Genomic DNA, 21849 nt, shown 5'->3' on the forward strand with positions numbered 1-21849 from the left:
CGGGATAAATGCAAAGTGATAAAATTTAGACCACTGTCCTGCGCTAAATATATTTTGTCTCATATGAGCTGCTCATATTTAGGATATCCCATTTATATTTCTTGTAAATGACACTCATGTGACTCAGGGGAATGCAATTAAATCTTAGGGGAACCAAAAATATTTTTTCTTTAACATAAAATATTTAAAATGCCTATCCTTTTGATAAAAGTCAATAGACAAGATTTTTGGAAGAAAAGTTTAGACCGTATAGGGAGTCAAAAATCCAGCGGTAAATTATTATTTTTAGTTTTAAATGTAATATTCATAGTGATTTAAAAAAACTCTTTTGAGCTTATTGATTAATTGTTAAAAATTGACTGCGTTTTAATATGACCTATATAATTAATTGATTAAGATGCGTATTCGAAAAGATTTATGAGTTTTGGAGTGGAATGAGGTCATTACTCCCGGCGCGAGGCGAAACACTTGTTAGTGAGTGGAAAATGGTACAGGATGCGTTTAGATGGGAGCTGTGATAGGCAGCGAGCGCGTGTGTTTGATGTTTTGTTTCTGTTGCAGATGTGGCGACCGCCTGTTGGCCGTCGACGGACACAGTCTGGAGAACGTCAAGCACGCCACCGCCGTCAAAATGCTGAAGCAGACCGGCACCAGGGTCACCCTGGAGGTCGTCTCGTGGCTCGGAACCGAACTCTAACCCCGGTTGCAGAGAACCAAAGACATGAGAGAGAGAATCGAAGACAAGAAATGAAATGTTGAATGAACTCGGTGCACGCCGTTTTAGAGTATTTTTTATCACGACTGCTAGTTTTGAAATTCGTAATTTTCTAAAATCGTTAACGTAGAGAAGAAACTTTTACCGCCTAAAGAGTAGATTTCATAAGAGAATTTACTAAAATTTTTGAAAAAATGATAGTTTTTAAAAATTAGTAAATTTAAATTTTCTCTTATTTAAGACAGTAATTACGAATTGGGTCAAAATTTTAATTTCCATTTTTTATAATGATTTTAGAGTCAATTTTAATCAAAGAAAAAGTTGTAAATGATAATTTTTTGAGAGAACTTTCAACAATAGGTCCTGATGATTCAGGGAATATTTTAGGCGTTTGATTTTTAATTCAAATGAAGAAAAACCACTTCTGTTTATTCGTAGGTCTATAGTTCAAAAGAAAATTAAAATATATTTTAAAATTCACAATTGTAGAATGGTAAAGAGTCTCTTCTTTAGAAGAAAGGGGAGACCTTCAAGGCTAAAATTTTATTCTTAGATGTAAATTTAAAAATATCATCAGTCTTCAAACTTAAAACAAATGATTTCAGGATAATTTAAGACCTTGATTTTAAATTAAACTTCTATAACTTTATTCATTAAAGATATTCAAACCAATTGAAACGATTTAGCTATTTATTAATGCCCAATTTGATATATTATTGTTTGAAATGAGAGAAAAATCGACACTTGCGCCAATTTTTCACCCCTTTCAACATAGTCGAATTTCCACTCGCTGGTCAAATCCAAACACCTGCAGTTCGGGATATATATTTGGTCCCAGTAGAGGAAACATAATGCATAGTTTACGAGCCAGTCGTATTGGAATAAGCCAGACACACGGACCGCTAATCAAGTAATTGGATTATAGCAGAGAGAATCATTTGTTAAGTGCGCCACACACGCAAATATGATATCCCCAGCGGCCGAGCATTTGCGCCCCAGCATTTACAGTGCGCGACATGTTTTCGATTAATTAATTAATTAAATAAAAGCTCTCCGCCGGTCGGCGCTACAGCCCTGTGTAGTTTTGTCACGCAACAATGCATAAATAAAAATACTCGTGTATACCGTTTGGTTAATTACTGATACATGGTCGCGTTTCAGTTGGCACGCTGCCCTTATCCCAACACCACTCCATTTACATTCATTTGAATCGAATTACCTTTACATAATAACTGCAATGTAGATCCTAATCAATTTTCATCAAGAGTTAAAGTGCTGTTAGTTTTGAGCTTATCATTAGAACACTTTATTTGTGATATATTTATAAATCGATCACAAGAGATGACCCAAATTTGGAGAGAAAAAAAACAGGTGGGAAACCCAATCTCTTTTTGTTTGTCATTTTATCTTCCAAATCTAAGTTTTTCATCAATAAATCTTTATTTTTCTTAAAAATAATTTTATTTTTAGATCGGATTGGATCGTTTTTCTACTTAATATGGCCATATTAAGAAGAATAATTGTTAAAAATGAATGTTCTTCAGTTTTTCATATATTTTTCAGTCTAACAATACATACAAATTATTATTATTATTTTGCAGATCATGGATGAAAAATATAAAAAAATAAAACAATAAATGATTTTTAATTCCTATATTTTCCGACCACGGATCAAAGCATGTTGACTTTGAAGAGGAAAATGCGAGTTTTTTTTTCAAACACATCATTTTTTGCATTTTTCGACTGCACGAATACTAAAAATTTCAATAAAAATTACCAAAAGCTAAAAAAAAAATCGAAGTACTTTCAAATTTTGAACATTTCTGCTTCTAATTGTAAGTGAAAATGAAACTGTTTATGCAAAAAATTTGGACTACAATTTTTTTTCCCAATGATTCTGTCAGCCACAGTGAGGATAAATTGTGAGCTTCGTCATAGGATTGTGAATCACCATCGCAACCAACAGATCAACTCTCTCGCCGAGGGCCAATTAGTAACAGAGGATCATGACGAGTTCCCATTTAGTCGGATTTGGAGTTTTGGAATCGCTGCCTCCTCCCTTTGAGCAAACAATAATAGAATCGTGGCCGTTTGACGATCGTCGGTGCTGATTTTCGAAAGCTGCGGGTTTTGGCTTTCGGGCCCCAGGCTTCAATTATTTGATACGAATCGCGTAATGAGTGTAATGGACACCACGCAGGTATAATATGCCTGGCCTTGTCATTCGATTGTTTTGACGGTCAACGGATTTGCTGCTTGAATTTTTATCATTGAAATAAAATTCTGCTGTTAATTAGAGAGGAAAAATAATTAATTTTATTGGATAATCCGCATTTTCTAAATATTTAAAGGAGGGAATGCTAGTTTTTAAGAAATTTTTGATATTGATTTTGGCCTGCTAAGCAAATAAAAAATAGTCCCCTCAGAAATCCAAAATTGCTCATAATACAGCTTGGATTTTTTTTATAATTTTAAATAGTTCATAAGTTACTTTGGGTTTCTTTAGAGAAATTAAAGTGAATTGGATTTAATTAAAAGAAGTTTCTTGATTTTAACAAATAACATATTTTTATTGGAACTTTTTTGGTTTAATTTTTCCTCTTTCAACATTCATTACACGCGCACAGGGCCAATGACTGATGTCAATGACGAATCATCCATGCACTCCATCGGCGTTCAACAAACTTTACCTCTATGGCAGTTCACACTTTTTTTAGTACTTTGTCTGCCTCCACCGCCGAGGGAAACTGGTTCCAATGCCAAAGGACAGACGACCTTGGCCACCAATGATAGGAGATTTGCTCCGTGCGCAATTACATCGAAACTTTGCACACTTTTTATGCAGTTTATTTCTACAAAATTAGAAGATAAAAATAATCTCTGGCTTGATTGCAACATTAAAAAAAAATTATAATAAATATTTCAAAAGAGGGAAATTAGGCATTTTTGTTTCAATAAAAAAGCAGATGAAAAATTAAACTCCACATGATCAAAATATGAGTCTCAAAAGTCTGAAGGATTTATAGACAAACAATGAGATTTTGGTACTTTTCTGCACCATAAAATTGCAGACGATTTTATTTTTCCTTTTCCTTTAAAAAGGAGGAATGTTAAAAAATGATAAAGTAAAAAGGAAAAACTGTACAATCAAAGGTGAAAATTTAAATTTAAATTTATTTTAAGAAAAGTTTTTCTTAATGATTTTAAGCATTTTTTGAAAACCTAATTTAATTCCATTGATCTTTTTCTAAACTATCAAAGATTATATGAAAAATTCGTTTAAAAATAGCATTATTGTGCGGAGCTTGTAAATTTTGGTCTTCATATTTTAAAAACAAAATTTTCTCTTAAAGATAAAAAATAAAATCAAAGTGCGGTGAATTGGGCTTTTTTGATATCAGATTTCTTAGAAAAATCTTTACTTGTGATGTTCCCTTTTTTCAAGCAATGCAGTTTTTACTCCAAAAAAATTTTCTAATTAAATTTTAATGAAAAAATTTGGAAAAATACATGTCCTAAGTAGTTCTAATTTTTCAAAAAAAAAAAAAAAAAAAAAAAATATTTTACTAACGGCAAATAAAGAAACTCCCCCTGGAGCACATTTTTCCTGGTGGACCACATACATTGACAGGTGTTCCGATGGCTAAGCATGTAGGCTTGCATACGAAATGATTTCGGCACCCCCTCCACGCACCTGTCCATTCCATATACCTGTCGGCAGGTGCGTTTTTGTTCCCCTCCGAGAGCGAGTGGCCGCTGCGGATATGGACCAGCATTGTTCCACGTAGTCACTTTTGGAGTGCGGTGCAGTCCATCGGAAGGTGCATCGATTTTGTTCAAATCTTTCAACTGAGATTGCACGGAAAAGGGAGGCGGAGGCGATTAATGGCGCCGAAGACGAGCTGTGATTCTTAGCGCCGACTTCAAGAAAACGCTTTGCAGACGTCGAATTTTAGAAATAACATTAAAAGGACGCCGGCCGGGAGATAACACACAATTTCACCATGAGAGCGAGGAAAAAGGTGAGTCACTTTTATTATTCTGAAGTTTAAAACTACGCAAAAGGTTTTGATATTACGTCAATTTTTAAGAAAATTTAGAGCGTTGAAATTGATAAAATCTATGAAAAAGTTAATTAATATTTTACTTTATTCGTTAAAAATAATTATACTGATTAAAATTTATAAAATTTAAAATTCTGTTTATTCATTTTGAGCAATTTTCATTACATCTAATTGTAAATGACACTTTGAATTTATAAAATAATACATTTTACATCAATTGAAATTTATATTAAAAATTTGATATCGAAAATATGGATTTTTTTCTAGTACAAATATTTAATGAGGGTGCAATGTAGAGACGCGGCCTTGCAATAAACGGCGTTTAGAGCGGCGCAGTTTGTTCTTCTCATCCGAAGAGCACACGTTTGTGAATTACTGCAATCCCTGTGCACATATTTGCCTTTTCCTCCGACTAGGTCTCTCTCTCGCTCTCTTTCACCGCGGCTGCATTTTACTTTCCGTTTTTTTTCTGTGCACATCAGAGAAGAAAAATAAATTCTTCTCAGCTTCTAAAAGAACGAAATTTGAATGCAGGAAAACGAGACTTTTGCCTTTCTTCTTATGCAACCGGCGCGACTTTCAGCCTCGTTCTTTCTCCTCTGCAGACGCCGACGACGCCTTTCAAGCGAGATTAGATAAACATAATTAAGCACTCGGCAAAAGAAAACTCTCTTTTTTGTTCACCTGTCACGCGGAGAGGTAGATTTTTATCTCATTAGCAACTGAAAAGGACATTACCGAATAAAACCGAGAGGGATTACAATATTTTAAATTTAAATTAGAACTTCTAGTTCATAGTTTAATCAGAAGTTAAAGAAAAATTTATTTATGGAAATTCTTCCAGTCAACTTATATATTCATTGAAAAAACTTTGCTGCATATAATTTCCAAAAATAAATTAGTTTTAAACTTGTTCTTTCATCGAAATTAATTGATCAATATTTTAGAATTTCAATGCATAATTTCAGAGAATTTCAGAGAATTTCATAGTATTTTTAAAAGGAAAAATCTTCAAAACCGATTCAATAAAACAAATTTCTTGTACAATCAAAAACGTTATTCAATCTTCAAATATGGTTTTTTTTTAATAAATTTTTCATCAGATATTATATGAATTAATTGAAATTTTAAGTGTCTTTGTTATGCTCTTCTTCTCAATTTTTATTCTGATAACTTTGTCATTAATTTTTATTATGTTTTCAAAATTAATTTCATCAAAAATGAAGTTTAAAAGTTCCGAAAAAATTTAAAAAATTATTAGAAGTTACAGAACATTTTGCAATAATTTTCATCTTTTCCGTTTTGGTTTTGCGAAAAGTTAGTGAGTCGTTCGGCGGCCATTACTTTTGTCAAGGCCTTATTTTTACACGGGCCACATCCGGCGTTGGCGGCGGCGGCGGTTCTCTGGTCGCGGCCGAAAAACGGATGCTGCAGCCGAGAGTGCGGCTCTCCTCCCACGCTTCCGGACTCTCTCGCCAGCGGCGCAGCATCCAAAGCTAGAGAGACCGACCGACCGCGCGCGGTGCACTGCACCTTAATAGACGCGAGCGGAAACCGAGGTCGAGCTTCTTTGTTGACCTCCGCTCGTGAAGGCACCACTGCCCTTTGTAATTGCAGACAATTGCAGATCGGCGCTGCAATTTGCGGCAGAGAGACAAATGAAGGGGACGTTTATTGCCCCCAATCTCACAAATTCCGAGAATAGAGTAGAACTTTTATAAATCTCTGCTATTTATTATGAAATTGAAACTAGAATTTCATTAAAACGGAAACAATTAAAAAGAAAATTCATCGTTCTGAGTAATTTAACATTAAGTTGTGTTCCGAATTGCAGAAAATTTAATTTTTAAATAATATAAACACGTAAATATAAAAATCTAATGTTTTAACTATTTATTTATGCCATGAAAATAATTATAACATAGAAATTTTTAAACTTATTTTTTGGGAAAGGTTTAAATCAAACAAATATTGCGCAAGAGATTTTTCCAAGGACATTTCATTTAAATGCAATTTTAATTTAATTTTAATTAAATCAGTGCAGCATAAAGCAATAAAATGTAGACAATAGCATAAACTGAAGCAGAAATGGAAGGGTCTGACAATTTTTGAAATAAATCAAAATTTCATTGAAAATTCACAATTTCTTATCCTCTACAACACCTGCACAAACTTTTAGAAGTTCAAACTCCTATGATCCGCTTCAAATGAAATCAATTTTAAATTTATTAAGTTATTTTATTTGTTAATTTTAAAATGCAGAAGATTTTTAATGTATTTAAAAGATCCTAGAGCCTTTTAAAGTATAAAAATGATTTAAAAAAATATTTTCTACAATGCATTCAGGTTTTAACATAAAAATTCTACCCAATTAAGCAAATCTCTAAATTTAAATTAGATGGAAAATTAAATTCGGCAATTTTGAAAACTGATATTTGCATACAATTTTCAATTCAAACCAATTTGGAGAAAATGCAAACTTTTAAATTTAATAAAAATTGTACGTCGCATTTTAATTTGATTAGAACAGATTCTTTTAAAGACCGACATTGGTTTTTTAGACAAAGAACGACAAAACATAATATTTTAGAATTTCAGTTATGAACTCGGTTGAACTTTTTCAGAGGGTTTATTGTCACAGTGGATCTCTTTCTATCTCGTCTCGTCACGAACAATTTCGCTGTGGAAATTAATGTGTATCGCTAAAATGTGAGCGGCGCGTGCATATATAGGATGGTGACAGCGGATGGAGCGCGCAGAGGGAAAATAAAAAGTAGGGCGAATGACCGCTACCAGGGCCGGCGAGAAAAAGGCACGGGACCGTGACGCGTTTTGTGCTGATGCTGGCTGGTGACACAAACTCCTGATGCTATCGCGACCACGGGGAAAATAAATTGATAGCGACGGCACTTTTGTTCGGTCGTAAATTTCGTGTTTTCGCCGAACGAAAACCATAAAATCTCGATTGCAAAGCAGGGCCGGAAAATCTCGCCAATGATTTCGAAAATGGGCCGTTGCAAAGTTGTTGATGCGAAGTTTTGATGGCGTTTTGGTAATTTTATGCAGGTAAAACTGATTTTTTCAGTCAAAAGCAAATTAATTGTACAAACATTCTTTAAAAATACGTTCTAAATTGTTTCTCAATTAAATTTTAATTCATTACATAAATCGTCCAAATAATTTTACTTTGGGAATTTAACTAAAATTTAGATACGGTTAAGTTTTGCACAGATTGGTCTTGATTGCTCATGAAATTGAACCCACCACTTAAGAATATTCCAGAATATTCCAATGCCATTTATTCGTGCCTAATCAAATAACCACCATTTGTAACCCTGATAACTTTAAACACACGCAAACGCAAAAAATATTTTCAGGGTTAAAATCAATAACAAAGAAACTTTTGAATTACATAACAAGTGAAGTTCATTATTACCAGACAAGGGCTTAGAGTGATTTGTATGTTCCTGCCCAGACTTTTTGTTGATTCCTAAGCGGAACCCTTAGACTTGCTTGTCTGCTTTGTCCGTTTCTATTCGCTTGGAGCCTTGATACATGACTTTTGAAACTCTAGTTTGAGGCGTTTTGTTCATTCACATAAATTTTATTGCAAAGAAGAGTTTTTTCTACTAATTTAATTGAATAGTAACACTCGATGTGGATTTCATTAAAAAAATTGTTATTTTTTAACCGCTTTCTTCTTTTTTTACTATGTTGCAAATGAGGCGCGTCGCAATGAGTCATTAAATCGTGGTGACGCCTCATAAGTCAATCAAAATCAATAATAATATTTAATTGTTTAAACAGAATATAAGTTGAAGTCGTAATTAATTTATCAATACAATTAATCTAAGTTTTGATCTCTATTTTTAATTAAAAGTCATGAATGTATTTTCTACATAAAGAAATCCAAAACTTTTTAAAATTATTATGGGGTATTCATAATTATGCTGTTAGTTCCCATAAGCTAGCTTACCATGTGATTTTGTTTGGAGAAATCACAAAAAAAAAAACCAATAATGTATATTTTTACTTATAATAATTTGATTTTTTTTTTATAAATTGTAATGTAGATGCTCAATTTCATCTATTTATAAATAATGATCTTATTTGTCGTAATGAGACAGAGCGAGATTTTGAGCCTCTCTTTCAATAATTCCCTCGCTCTCAATTCCGAACTCAAACATATTCGCCGTGTTGTGCGCCTTTTCCTTAATTAGCAAGAGAGCGTGGCGCCAACAAAAGCAGCCGAGTGGTACATCGAGGGAGCCTTGAACAAGCGCCTCGATAATGAATCCAATTAGGGCAGAATGTGGGTTTAGGTCGCGCGGCGACGGCGGCCGACCATTCCCACGCAATTCAATTCCTACTTCAATTGAAACGCCCCTCTTTGATACACACACACGCAACTAGGGAAAAACTACTATTTGTGATGTGAATAAATTTTGTTCATCCACACGGAAAATGAAATTCTTGTGTTTACATAATTATGCTCTGTTGCAGATTTGGAGCATGAAATCGAGCCACCGCGCTGCGTTACAACTCATTATTCTAGTGATTTGCATACACAGAAGCAATGGTGAGTATCAACAACTGATAGCGAATCTTTTAGTAAAAAGAGTTTGAAATTTGAAAAATTGTATAGTTTTCAATTTTTTTAAGATAAAGTGGATTTTTAAGCTGATAATTTTTTAATCGGAAGATCACAATAAATGGGCTACGGCTTCATTTTCTCTCTGTATTAAAAAATTAAGATAATTAACTTATTTGCTACAAATTTTGTATGATTACATTATGTATGCAAAATATAGAAACAGTTACATTTATCAATTATTATTATTATTATTCCTTCTTTTTGATTGTGTCATAAGTGATATTACATATTATATCTCCGTCGTAATCCACTTATTCAATTCAATTCATTTATAAATACTTTACTTGTACATCATAAAAAACGTGTCAAATTAATTTGAATGAATTATTATTTATTCAATATTGAATCAAATTATTTTATGCGGATTTTTAAGGATTTTTTTTTTACAATTTTAACACCAATTCTTACAATAATACTATCTGCAAGTCCAAGTTCAATTTTATTAAAAATTGTGGAGATCAAATCGGGGTTTTCCTGCAAATCTAATGACATTTCATTTCCTGACAATTTGATTTGTGACCAATAAGGTCGATCAACTTTTGCTCACAACCCAAGAAAAAAAATGGACATTGAACTTGTTGATTTTATTACTTTTTGTTGGAGAAAATTTTATAGCATGGTAGGCAAAGATAATGCAACAATTTGAAGCATTTTTAACATCTTATTCATTGCACTTCCACATTATAAATTCAAAATTATTGATAATTTTCTCTCCTGTGATTAAACGCTGTAGAGATCATGATTTAAATGAAAAACATTTCAATTTATATTTCCAAACTGCGGAATAAAATAAACAATACATGTTACTTTTTTTGATAAGTCCAAAATCAACCGGTTTTTTTTTTAATTTTTAATTTTATAATTTCAAGCACAATGCTTCGGTGGTACGGAAACGTACGAGAAAACGACTGGAGTCAAATTTGTGTTTGGCACTTCGCAAGGGCTGCTGACCCAGCCGGGCACGGGCATCACCAGAGACTGCACCGCAATTTGCAGGCAGACGCCCTCCTGCGCCGCCTTTTCAGTCGGTTCGTATTTTATCAAAATTTACAATAATTTAATAAAAAACAAAAATGTATTATACCCATTTTCATTAATTCTAAATTTAATTTAATTTTGTTTATCTAGATTATGAGAATTCGCGGTGCCAATCGTACACAATGGGCTCGTCGGGCCACCGGAACAGTCTGCAGGAGAAAATCGGCAGCAACTTTTACGAGAAAATCTGCCTTCGCGGAGGTTTGTGCTTTTGGAGATTTTGCTTTCGCTTATTTCATGTTTGATTTTGGGGTTAGTTTCGAACCTGAGTGCCATGTGCGGGGACCGGCTGTGGGCGTTTGAGCGGGTGCTCGGCGCCTACCTCGAGGGCTTCGACGACAGAGAGGAGCGCAACGTGCAGAGCAAGACCGAGTGCGAGAAGCTGTGCCTCTTTGAAACCAGCTTCACCTGCAGGCAAGCGAACAACAACTTTTCCCCGGAAATTCTGCTTTTGATCTGGCTTCATTCCTCAGAACTCTTTATATAAAGTTCATAAAAGAAAAAATGACAAAAAATTGAGAAATTAATAGAAAAAAAATAATGAGGCAAAAATTTATAATTGTCAGATCCTTTGAACAAAATTCAATTTTTTTCATTTTATTGATTCTTGTTGAGATTATGCTTCGTTGGCACTATTGAATTGAATGACAATCAATGCTTTTGAAATAGGTCAGCCGAATATGACGAGACGCAGAACATTTGCCGACTGAGCAGAGAGGATCGCCGCAGTCAGCCAAATGCCTTCAGGCGACAAGTGGGCGGCAATGTTGACTACCTCGAGAACCAGTGCGTCAGACGTGAGTCCAAATCATATTTTTTTAAACTTTGATGGATTGATTTTTTTCATTCCAATATATTATATGTAAAAAAAATGATTACGTAATTTTGACGAATTTTATTTTATTAATAAATCATAACTATAATAACTTCATTTCAACCAAAATAAACTAGATTAATTTTTAAAATGCACCAATTTTTTAAGTTGTATTTAGAATCATTATCTTACAAATTTTTAATTTAAGACAATTAATTTTTCAACTCTATAATTTTGATTTATTTCTTTTTAATTAAATTATTTCCTCTCACTTTTTTTAAACTTAAATTTGTATAGCTTTGCCGGACTGCCGGTACCACCCCCGTCCAGACAACGCCGTCCTTTCGATGGACGAACTGCAATTCGCGGCGAGCCAGGGCGAGTGCGAAGCCCTTTGCGACCAGGCGCGCGGCTTCACCTGTCGCGCGTTCACCTACGCCGCCGACGAGAAAAGGTGCTACCTGAGCGGTGACGACTCCATCTCGCTCAACAACGCGCCACTCATGCTCAAACGGGGTGCCCTGTACGCCGAGAAACAGTGCAGCATCAGTAAGAATTTCGCATATTTATATTAATTATAATTATTTTCACAATTGTACCCAATTTCCTTTTTACATATTTTTCCCTTAAATATTTTGATTTTAGCTTTGAATTGTAAAAGAAATGAAAATTTTAATAATAATTTTTATTTTTGAAATTTTTAATTCATTCAAACTTTGAACTTTAATTAATTTAATTGTATTTGCGTGACTTTTTTTAATTGAATGACTTTAATTAAGGTCAATGTGAGGATGGCATGTTCACGTTCGAGAAGGTGACGGGCCACTTTCTGCGGTCTGCCCAGCAGGTCGGCCTTTCGATGGCCGCCTCGCCAGGCGTGACCCTCGAGTGCAGCCAGCGGTGCCTCGAGTCAGGGTCGGACTGTCCGGCCTTCACGCTCGACTACGCGGCCATGAAGTGCTTCAAGCTGGACAGGAACACGCAGGGTAGGACCAGCGACCTCGCGGCCAGGGACGGACAGAGCTACTTTGAGAAAATCTGCATCAGAGGTAACAATTCTTAATTCTTAATTTCAAACAATAATAATGAATATTTTTTTTTTTACATTGCTAAAGATATTTTGATTAAGTCTAAAATTTGAAAACCTTGGGTTGAAAAAAATCAAATAATCTTAAAATTAAGGGAAAATTTTAAAATTTAATCATTCTTTTAACTTTTAAATTCAGGAAACATCAGGGGATGTCAGGGTAGGGCGTGGGCGTTTGAACGTCGTCCTGGCAAAGAGTTGCGTGGACACGACGACGCCAAGGCGGGCATCGTGCAGAGCAGACGGGACTGCATGGAAGCGTGTCTGGGTGAAAGGCGCTTCGAGTGCCGCTCGGCCGAGTACGACTCCAAGACCAGCGAGTGCAAACTCAGCAGCGAGGACCGCAGGAGCAAGCCGAATGAATACGTCGACGCGCCGCCCCACATCGAGTACCTCGAAAACCAATGCATTCAAGGTCAGCCGAATCAGAATTTTTTTACTTCAAAATCCGAAAGTCCATTTGAAGTAGTCTCCAAAAATATGTTACACTAATATATTCGCTCAAAATCAAGATAGTTATAAGCAATCAAAACTTTTGAGCATCCGCTATTTAAAAAAAAAAAATTCGCCCAAAATTTAAAGCAAATTTATTCCTCAACTCAACCATCCTTTTAATATATCGTTGGAATCGTCCATTTTAAACCATAATTTATTTTTAAATTTTAGGTGACTTCCGTGGTTGCAATTTTGAGGCGGTAGCAAATTCCTATCCCCGATATCTGGATCTCGTGATTCCGTCGGTGAGCGATGAGATGGACTGCGAGAGGCGCTGCTACGCGTACAAAGACTTCATCTGCCGCTCCTTCTCCTACTACCCGTCCGGAAACCAGTGCTTCCTCAGCGGAGATGACAGAGGTAATAAATTTTGCAATAGGAAATTTTCTTTTTCTAACGACGCTTGCTTTTTATCAGCGTCTGCCGGAAACGAGGCGATGATGACGCGGCCAGGCACCAACTATTACGAGCGGAACTGCCGCAACGTCGACGGAAACATGAACAACCTGCCCCCGTTGGGGCCGGGCACCCTGGATCCGCAAGGTACCTTATTTGGCAGGCCGAGTGACGTCGACTCGGCCAATCGCCAGCCGGAGGGTAGAAGCATAAGTAACAAAACAGTCCCGTTTTTGGCATGGCATCAGTAGAAATTTCAATCGGGAGTAGTGTTAGTAGTAGTGGACTGGCTTTGGTACCAAAATAGAAATTAAATGTAGAAACTAACTAGTTGGAAAAATGAAATAGTGAAATTTGGAAAACGATATGTTGAAGTGATGGTTTCGAATAAAAATTAAATTTTTTTGTTGGCGGCCATCTTTAAAAATGGCAGTTTCATTATTTTAATGGCTCGTTGCATTGTTAGTTTTAATCCCAAATTATTTTTTGAGATTTTTTAGAATGTTTTTGACGGACACCGTCTGAAAATGAAAGTTTATAAAACTTTTGATCCACCCCTTTAACATGTAATTTTGAAATTTTCAGGCCCGGGGTTTGGTCCTCCTGGTTTTCGGCCTCAGGGTCCTCCGCTTCCTCCTCCTCCTCAGTATGGGGGCAGCCCTGGGGGTGGCCTGCCGCCGCCGTTCCAGCAGGGTGGTCGACCGCCGTTCATCGACGGAGGCCGCCCCCCGTACGGACCGGCCCAACCCACGGTCGGCGGCGTCCGGTGTCCAGGACGCCTGGAGTTCGAAAAGGTCACCGGATTTGAGTTGACAGGCGAGCGCGGATACAGTTTGGCGCGCGACCGGCTGCCGGGCATCACCCTGCAGTGCGCCCGCCGCTGTCAAAACGACCCGCGCTGCGCCGCTTTCAACATCGACTACCGAGGGAGCGAGTGCGTGGCGCTCACCGTCGTCACCGAGTCAAGCCGCATCGACCTCCGACCCACGCCAGGCGTCGCCTACTTCGAGGGCATCTGCCTCAGAGGTGAGTCGCGTTACAAGACGGCGGGAGTAGGCTTTTTGTTGGGCACGCGAGACCAGCCGGTTGCCTAATTTCACTTTCTTAAGGAGTTCTCTAACGTCTTAACGCTGATTTTTAAGAAATTATTTATTTTAATCCGTAGTTTATTTTAATCATTTTTACTACAAAATGAAAATTTTTTGTTAGCACAAGTAAATCCAGATAATAATCGTAACATTCCTTCTTTAAAACAATAAAAAATGTGTAAAATAATTATTAAAAAGAATTTTTTTAAAACGTTTTGTATATTTTCCATAGTTTCACTTTTACTTTTAATTTAATTTATTCTTTTTTTCAAGAATTTCATAATAACTATCAAATTATTTTAAATTTTTTGTAATTCCTTAAATTAGGAGGAGGTTGTGGTCAAACTTGGACATTCGAGCGATACGTGAACTACGAACTTCGTGGTTTTGTGAACATGAGGTATCAGGGCATCAGCAAAATCGAGTGCCAGGAACGCTGCTTGGAAGACAGGGTCTGCCGGTATAACTAAAAACCTCGTCTTTAATTGCATTCCCATTTATACTATTTTTTTTTTTTTTTTTATTTGCAAAGATCTGCAACTTACAACTTTCGTCGGCGAGAATGTTTCTTGAGCACCGAAGACCGATTCAGCCAACCGCAGGCGTTCATTGCCTCAGTCGACACCGATTATATGGAAAACCAGTGTGCTGCTCGTAAGAAAACTAAAACTAATTTATTTTAAATGAAACTTAATTTTTTGGAGAAAAGGCCCATCGAGGTGTGTCTATCGCAACCAACAACGGGATCTTCAGCTTATGTATGTGGACAAGAGCCTGTCTGCGTTCAGTGACTCAAGTTGCCAGCAAGCCTGCGATGTTGAGAGGGAATTTGTGTGCCGATCTTTCACATTTTTGAGCCAGGTATAAAAAAAAACTCAAATCAATCAAAATCGACATGGAAATTCTGGATATTGAAAAAAATTATCATATTTTTCCCTTTTTTTAACCGCCAATATTTTTAAATTTTTGACAAGTTATTTTACAATTGCTTTGCTTTTTCTAGACTGGATTGAATACAAATCAGTGTCTCCTGAGCGGCGACACTGGAGTGGCAGTTGGAAGGAGTGGTTTTGTGCCCGTCAGCGGCGCCCTTTTCGCCGAACGCGAGTGTTCTGGGCCTCCAGGCCCCTCCGGTCCCCGGCCCGTAGGACCTGCACTTCCTCCTTTGGGGCCGTCGGGCCCTCCAGGTTACGGCCCTCCGCAGGTCCCCCCTCGATTCGGGCCAAGCAACCTTCCGCCAGTCTACCCAAGCCAACAGTACCCCCCACTCTACGGAAACTCGTTCAGCCCGACCAACAACTACCCTCCGGCCCTTCTGCCAGGACGACCCTCCCCTCAGGGTCCTTGGCCAGGACAACCCTATCCTTCGCCCCAGAGCCACTACCAGCCTCCTGGGGGCAGGTACGCCTCCGGAGGGCCCATCGGACCTTCGGCACTTCCGCCTCAGGGACCGACCATCGGTGGTTTCGCTCATGGAAACTTCCACGGAAACTTCCCCATGCCCTTCCCGGGCGGATTCGTGGATGCGGCGAGCAATGGAATCTACAGTGACGCGGACCTCAACCCGTACCCTTGCAGGTTCACCCTGACGTACGAAAAGGTGGCCGGAGCCACTTACACTAATGCTAGAAGGTCAGCTATCTGTTTTATTTAAAAATTCATACCAAATTGACAATTTGGAAATAAAAATAATAGAAATAGTTTATTTATCAAATTTAAAATATTAAAATATAAGAAAGATCCTATAATTTTATTTAAAAATTGATAATTTTGGATCATAAAGAAAAATGGAGCGATTTTACTCCATTTAAGGAATAAGTTGCAAAATTAAAACAAAATATTAAATAAAATCAAGTTTCTGGCACATTTGTGTCATTTAAATCTATTTATAGATTTGCAAATTTCCACCATCAATCACGTCTATTGTATTGATTTCGCTCATCCATTAGTGACGGTTCACATTAATGGCAAATTGTCTCTATCAACATGACTGTGCGCTTTGATTTATGTTTTTTTTCTCCGTGCAAAATGAAATGCGCGTGTCGGTTGCGGTGAACAATCTTTTTTCTGACGAATTCGGTCCACGCTTCCTGTTGCAGAGATCCAATCAGGACGTGGGTGGATGTGGGCATCACTGCACACTGCCTGGTCGAGTGCGCGCAGCAGCGTGACCGCTGCATGGCCGTGTCGCTGGAGAATGTGCGCGGGGGGCGCCAAAGGTGCTACGCCCTCGACAGGTCCGCCGACGGCGACAACCAGCCTCTCCAGGCCGCTCCTGACCTCGGCTATTTCCAAAAGATTTGCCTCAGAGGTCAGCCAAATTTAAAATTAAAAAATGTTTCAATGCTTAAAATGATAAATTACAATTAAAATAAAAAATATAATTCATTTATTAGCTACTTTAATTTATTATAAAATAAAATATTTTTAAAATTTTAGGAAATGAAATTATAATATTTGTCTTTTTAGAGCGCCCTTGTCCAAAGGCCTGGGCCTTCACCAGAGTGCCTGGTTTTGAACTCGCCCTGAAAAACGCCCTGGAGGTGCGAAACGTCTACAGCAGACGCCAGTGCCAGGATGAGTGTCTCCGTTCGTCCAATGTTATTTGCAGGTATAGAATTTAAACAAAATACCTAATTTTGTTTCTTCTTTTTGTAATTTGAAACAATTATTTTCTAAAGATCAGCGACTTACTACTCTCGCGAGCGGATTTGCAAAATTAGTGCCGACACTCGACGAACGCAGCCCGAATACTTCAAAAAGGCGACGGCTGATATCGACTACATGGAAAACGAATGCGCTCCGCGTAAGTTTTTTGATTAAAGAAAATTGCATTTCGATGGAAATAAAATAAAATTTAAATTTGATTAAAATAACATCTTAAAAAAATTTTAATGAAATAAATAATTTGTTTTATTCCAAATATAATTAAAATTTCGTGTAAATTCAGACCAATATTAAAATAATTTACCATTTTAAATTAATAATTCAATTAAAAGCTAATACTATTTTTTGGGATGCATTCCTAATTGGGCACAAAAACAAATTTATAATTATAATTATTTCGATTAATAAAATTCATCGAAAATTGATTTTGTCACTTCAGAACCGGCCAACTGCGAGTACTCAGATTTCCCAGGACGGTTCATGCCCTATTCTGATCGTTACGTGGCACGTGCGTTCGACGTGACCGAGTGCCGGCGTCTGTGCGACCAGGAGCGCGAGTTCCAGTGTCGCTCTTTCAACTTCCACCCGCACCGCCGCGAGTGTTTCCTCAGCTCAGACGACACCTTCACCGCCGACAAGACGGCCCTCCTCACCGACAGGGACTTCTTCTACAGCGAAAGGGGCAGCTGCAGCAACGGTAAGTTTATTGAATTGGAAAAATCGGTTCTTATTTATTGAATTTTAAATTCAAGCCATATTTATTGATCAATTGTACAATAATAATTTAATTAAAATAAGTAATATTTATTTATTTCAAACAATTTTTAAATTTTATTATTTATTTTAATAATTGACGATTATTTAACTTTTTAATTTCGAAACATTTTTCTGTTTACATAGATTTCTAAAATGTTTTATATTATTTGAATTACATCTCTCAATTTAAAAAAAAATAATATAATTTTTCATAATTGGCTTAAAATTTCAAATTTTACATACATTGATTTTTGTTATGAATTTCAGTGAAAGTCGATTGCACCCAGTCGGACATGTTAATCACCTTCATGTTCGCGGCGCCCTTTGAGGGCAGGGTGTACGCCACGGGCAACCCCCAAGCGTGTTTCGAACTCGGCAGCGCCCAAAACAATCTCGTCCTGCGCATCCCCATGGGCACTCAGTGCGGAACCGTTCAACAAGTGCGTATAATTTCTTTTCATAGGAGGAAATGTGATTTGAAAATTTTTAATCAGGGTCGAGGCCGGTACGTGAACCACGTGGTCATTCAGCAGAACCCGGTGATCATGCAGGAGACGGACAAGACGGTGCGCGTCGAATGCTCGTTCGACGCCAGCGACCAAACCCTGTCATTCTCGCCGCAGGGCAACCGACAATACGAGGGCGGCGGAATCAGCGTCTCGTGAGTGGAAAACAAATTAAATTTTAAGTCGGCTTAAAAAATTCAAATATTTTTAGTTTTGAAAATAAAATCTGCTTAAAAAAAATATGTAATTTTAATTATCTTTTATCTTTAATTTGATTTATGAAAATCATCTCATAAAATTTCTTTTAAAATGAAAAATATGCATCACAATAATTACTTTATTTATAATTTATTCTGAATTTTTTAAAGCAACTATTAATTAACTCTACATTCAATTTTAGTTGTTGGTAAAAAATTATATTTTTTCTATTATTTTATAAATTTTTGGAATTTTTCAATCAACGAACTTTCATTATTTTTATTGTTACAATGTTTTAGTTCTTAACTGTTTCATGGAAATTTTTTGTTATACAAAAAAACCCTTTTCTTATAATTTTTGAAAAATTTGTAATTTTTTCACAATTTCAAAGGGTGCCATTTCGGCCCTCGGCGACCAACATTGTGACCAACACGGCGCCCACGCCGCAGGTGAGCATGCGAATCGTGACGCGCAATGGTCAGGTGGCGACCGCCGTCGGACTAGGCGAGGACCTGCAGCTCCGAATCGAAATCGATCCGTCCAGCGCCTTCGGAATTTTCGCTCGCAACCTCGAAGCCAGAACCGAAAACGGCGAGCTGCTCACCCTGATCGACAACACAGGGTATATATTAGCATAAAATTATTAAAAATTTTATTGTAAATAATCATAATCAAGGTGTCCGAGAGACCCGAACATCTTCCCCGGACTCTTCGTCGAGCAAGGCACTCGCAATTTGTACGGCGACTTTAAGGCTTTCCGCTTCCCATCAACCTCAAATGTTAACTTCGTGGTCAGCATCCATTTCTGCCAGGACATTTGCGAACCGGTATGACAAATTAAATTTATATATAAATAAGTCTTTGGAAAAATTGGACGAAATTAACAAAAAAAAAATTTTGAGTAAATAAAAGAACAAAGGATATTTATTTTTAAATTAAAATTATTAAAATATCTAGGAATTTTATTGATTTCTTTTCATTTTTTTCTAAATCCAGGTGCAATGTTACAATGGAATGTACTCATTCGGAAAGCGGCGAAGACGTGATCTTGGAAACTCCACTCAAGAAGTCAAGGTGGAGGAAGAAGAAGAAGTGACGGACGTGCCTGCGGCCACAACTATCAAAGCCCAGGAGATGTCAACCTCCGAGGAATCGTCCACTTCAAAAGCGAAGGAACAACCTGATGAAGAGGTGGTTGAAGTGGAAGAGCCAAAACCCACCCAAGAAGAAGCGGTTCAAACGACCAAAAAGCCAGCAAAGTCTGAAAATAAAACTCTGCTGGGTAATAACAATTTTTTTTTTAATTCAATTTCGAAAATTAATTTTTTCATTCAGATTCAGACGCCCTGCATTTGCCTCCGGGCTACCCGACCGGCTTCAGTTCTGAGGAGGAGCGGCAGCTGAAGAAATTGGCAATGCCCAGTCCAAAAACGGCCGACGAGAAGGAAAATGAAATCAGCAAGGAGCCTTTGCCTAGCGAACTTCCTCTGCAACTTCGGGTAAATAATAACTATTTTTGGTAGAAAATTTTGCTAAATAAAAATAAATATTTAGTTGGTGGTTGGTGAGGACTCGATGCCTACGGAAAACAACGCGACCAAGCAGAAGAACAGCAACAGGAACAGATTCTTGATCAACCCCGCCAACAGCTTCAACCCCTACAATGTTTATCCAGAATGTAAGTTGCAATTTTTTTTTTTTAATTTTTAAAATTTTCCTCAAATTTTTGCGATAAAATTTCACGTTATTTCTAAAAAATACACGGAAGAATTACATAATAAAAAATTTAAGAGCAGAATTTTTGAAATGTATTTGAAAGTGGATCCTGCAAACATTGAAGTCTCTCTCCAGCGGCCATATTCATTATTATTTAGTCAACTAATTTAGTGTTTGAAGTTTTTTTTATCAAAATTTCAATTGCTTATCATACTTAAATTTAATTTAAAATTTCAATAAAAATAAATACTTGAATTGATTGAAAGCAATTGAATAATATTCCAGTAAAAAGAAAATCAAATTTCAATAGACTCTATTTCCACAGATTTTTTTTCTTTCAAAACGTTCATCGAATTTTTAATTGCTCAATTGACCTATTCCATGAAGAAGAAATTCTTGAAGGTTCAAATATTTTTTCCACTGGAAATGTTTGTTTGAAAAACATTGACATTTCAGTTTTGGTTTATCAATTTTGATGGAGGTGAATTTTTTTCTCAGTCATATTAGAGAGAGAAACAATCATAAATCAAGAAAATCGTTAATTGAGGAGTTCCGCCCTTTTTCTAAATTTTAACTTCAATTTTTAAAACAAAATTTTCTCATTATAAATGATGTAATTTTATGCCAACAGCCGTGTACTCGGAGGACGGCTTTGTGTGCACGCCTTCGTCGACGATCATCGCGTCGGTGTTCACGACGGTGTTCTTCAACGTGGGTCTGGTGGCCGGCTTCGTTTTTTTCTACCGCACCAAGAAGAAGCAGTGGCAGAAACTGTCCGGCTACGACAACACCACCTTCCAGAATCCGGGTCGGGCGGACACGAGCGACGGAGGCAGCGGGATTTTCTCGCCGGAAGTGCTTTTCCGCAGCGTGTACGACCGTCTTCCGGCGCGACCCTCGTTCTCCAACCTGCAGAGCACCATCGCGGCCAGACACGCCAAGAACGACCACGAGGTGCTCGGTTGACAAAAGCGGAAAATTCTCGAAATTTAAAAATTGGGACGAGATATGTAGAGGTGTTTCGATAATTTTAGTAGTGCTGGTATCAAATATCATTTTAGTTTAATTATATTATATGTGCGCATTAATTGGCGATTCGTGAGGGAGCAGCGGCCGTGAATGAGTTGTTTTTCTCGGCCAGGGTTTCGATTGCCCTGGAATTCTAACGAAAATGATGCAATTCCCGCGAGCTGCTTGTTCACAAACGGCCAATTGTGGAAACCGCTTCCTAGTTACTTTAATTTTTAGCACCTTATTGTACAGAGATTTAAACTTTTGCTTGTAATTCATTTAATTATCTTCCTTTAAAATAATTTTAATTTATTTAAGATCAATATATAAAAACCAAGTCGCTATAAATTTAAGTTGTAGTAGAAAATTTATCCTTTTCAAAAAAGGAAAATGTCCGCGATATTTTTATCTGTATAATTTTCCGTTTGTTTTTCACATAGGCTGGTGAAGGAAATATAGTGAATTAGATTTTTAAATTAAAATATTATTAATTATTATTTTAACAGAGTTCAAATTCAAGCGTTGAAGGTTTTCATCTTTGTAAATCATTTTTCAATAAAAATATGGAACATACTCAAAATTTGGCCGACTTTTGGATTTACCTTATTCACAAACAAGTTTTGTACGCACGAGGGGAGAGAGTT

The 21849-nt window shown here is 36.9% G+C and overlaps 2 protein-coding genes across 4 annotated transcripts in view; both read left to right on the forward strand.

The window, feature by feature from the left end:
• The window catches only part of LOC132204653 (ligand of Numb protein X 2-like), a 28019-nt gene extending 27322 nt beyond the window's left edge, over positions 1–697 (forward strand). The window contains exon 10 of the mRNA XM_059633278.1: positions 562–697. Within this exon, the coding sequence (XP_059489261.1) occupies positions 562–697 (136 nt within the window). The remainder of the gene's footprint in view (positions 1–561) is intronic.
• A 3793-nt stretch (positions 698–4490) lies between these two features.
• Positions 4491–21785, forward strand: LOC132204551 (uncharacterized). 3 transcript variants are annotated; one of them, XM_059633128.1, is made up of 28 exons: positions 4491–4737; positions 9283–9358; positions 10303–10461; positions 10562–10672; positions 10729–10885; positions 11141–11268; positions 11583–11834; positions 12065–12334; positions 12512–12787; positions 13039–13227; positions 13285–13476; positions 13849–14289; positions 14679–14811; positions 14884–15005; positions 15061–15212; positions 15355–15983; positions 16451–16662; positions 16821–16962; positions 17033–17157; positions 17458–17715; positions 18042–18214; positions 18269–18435; positions 18870–19100; positions 19155–19305; positions 19475–19760; positions 19814–19977; positions 20033–20156; positions 20826–21785. In XM_059633128.1, the coding sequence occupies exons 1-28, from the start codon at positions 4720–4722 to the stop codon at positions 21158–21160; spliced, it is 5673 nt and encodes a 1890-aa protein (XP_059489111.1). In that variant the 5' UTR covers positions 4491–4719; the 3' UTR covers positions 21161–21785. The 3 variants fall into 3 exon arrangements, with proteins under 3 accessions (XP_059489111.1, XP_059489113.1, XP_059489112.1); XM_059633130.1 differs by having other exon boundaries at positions 13285–13410; XM_059633129.1 differs by lacking the exon at positions 4491–4737 and adding an exon at positions 7703–7845.
• Positions 21786–21849: the final 64 nt, after the last annotated feature.

Source organism: Neocloeon triangulifer, unplaced genomic scaffold (assembly GCF_031216515.1).
Source record: "Neocloeon triangulifer isolate White Clay Creek 2 clone unplaced genomic scaffold, ASM3121651v1 ptg000022l, whole genome shotgun sequence".
In the NCBI taxonomy this organism is placed as follows: Eukaryota; Metazoa; Arthropoda; class Insecta; order Ephemeroptera; family Baetidae; genus Neocloeon; species Neocloeon triangulifer.

What these genes read in the sequence shown, in the direction of transcription:
- LOC132204551 (XM_059633128.1), top strand. An exon ending in CTTTCACATTTTTGAGCCAG is followed by an intron (nt 15,213 to 15,354) that starts GTATAAAAAAAA and finishes TGCTTTTTCTAG; the next exon opens with ACTGGATTGAATACAAATCA. An exon ending in TCGTCCAATGTTATTTGCAG is followed by an intron (nt 16,963 to 17,032) that starts GTATAGAATTTA and finishes TATTTTCTAAAG; the next exon opens with ATCAGCGACTTACTACTCTC.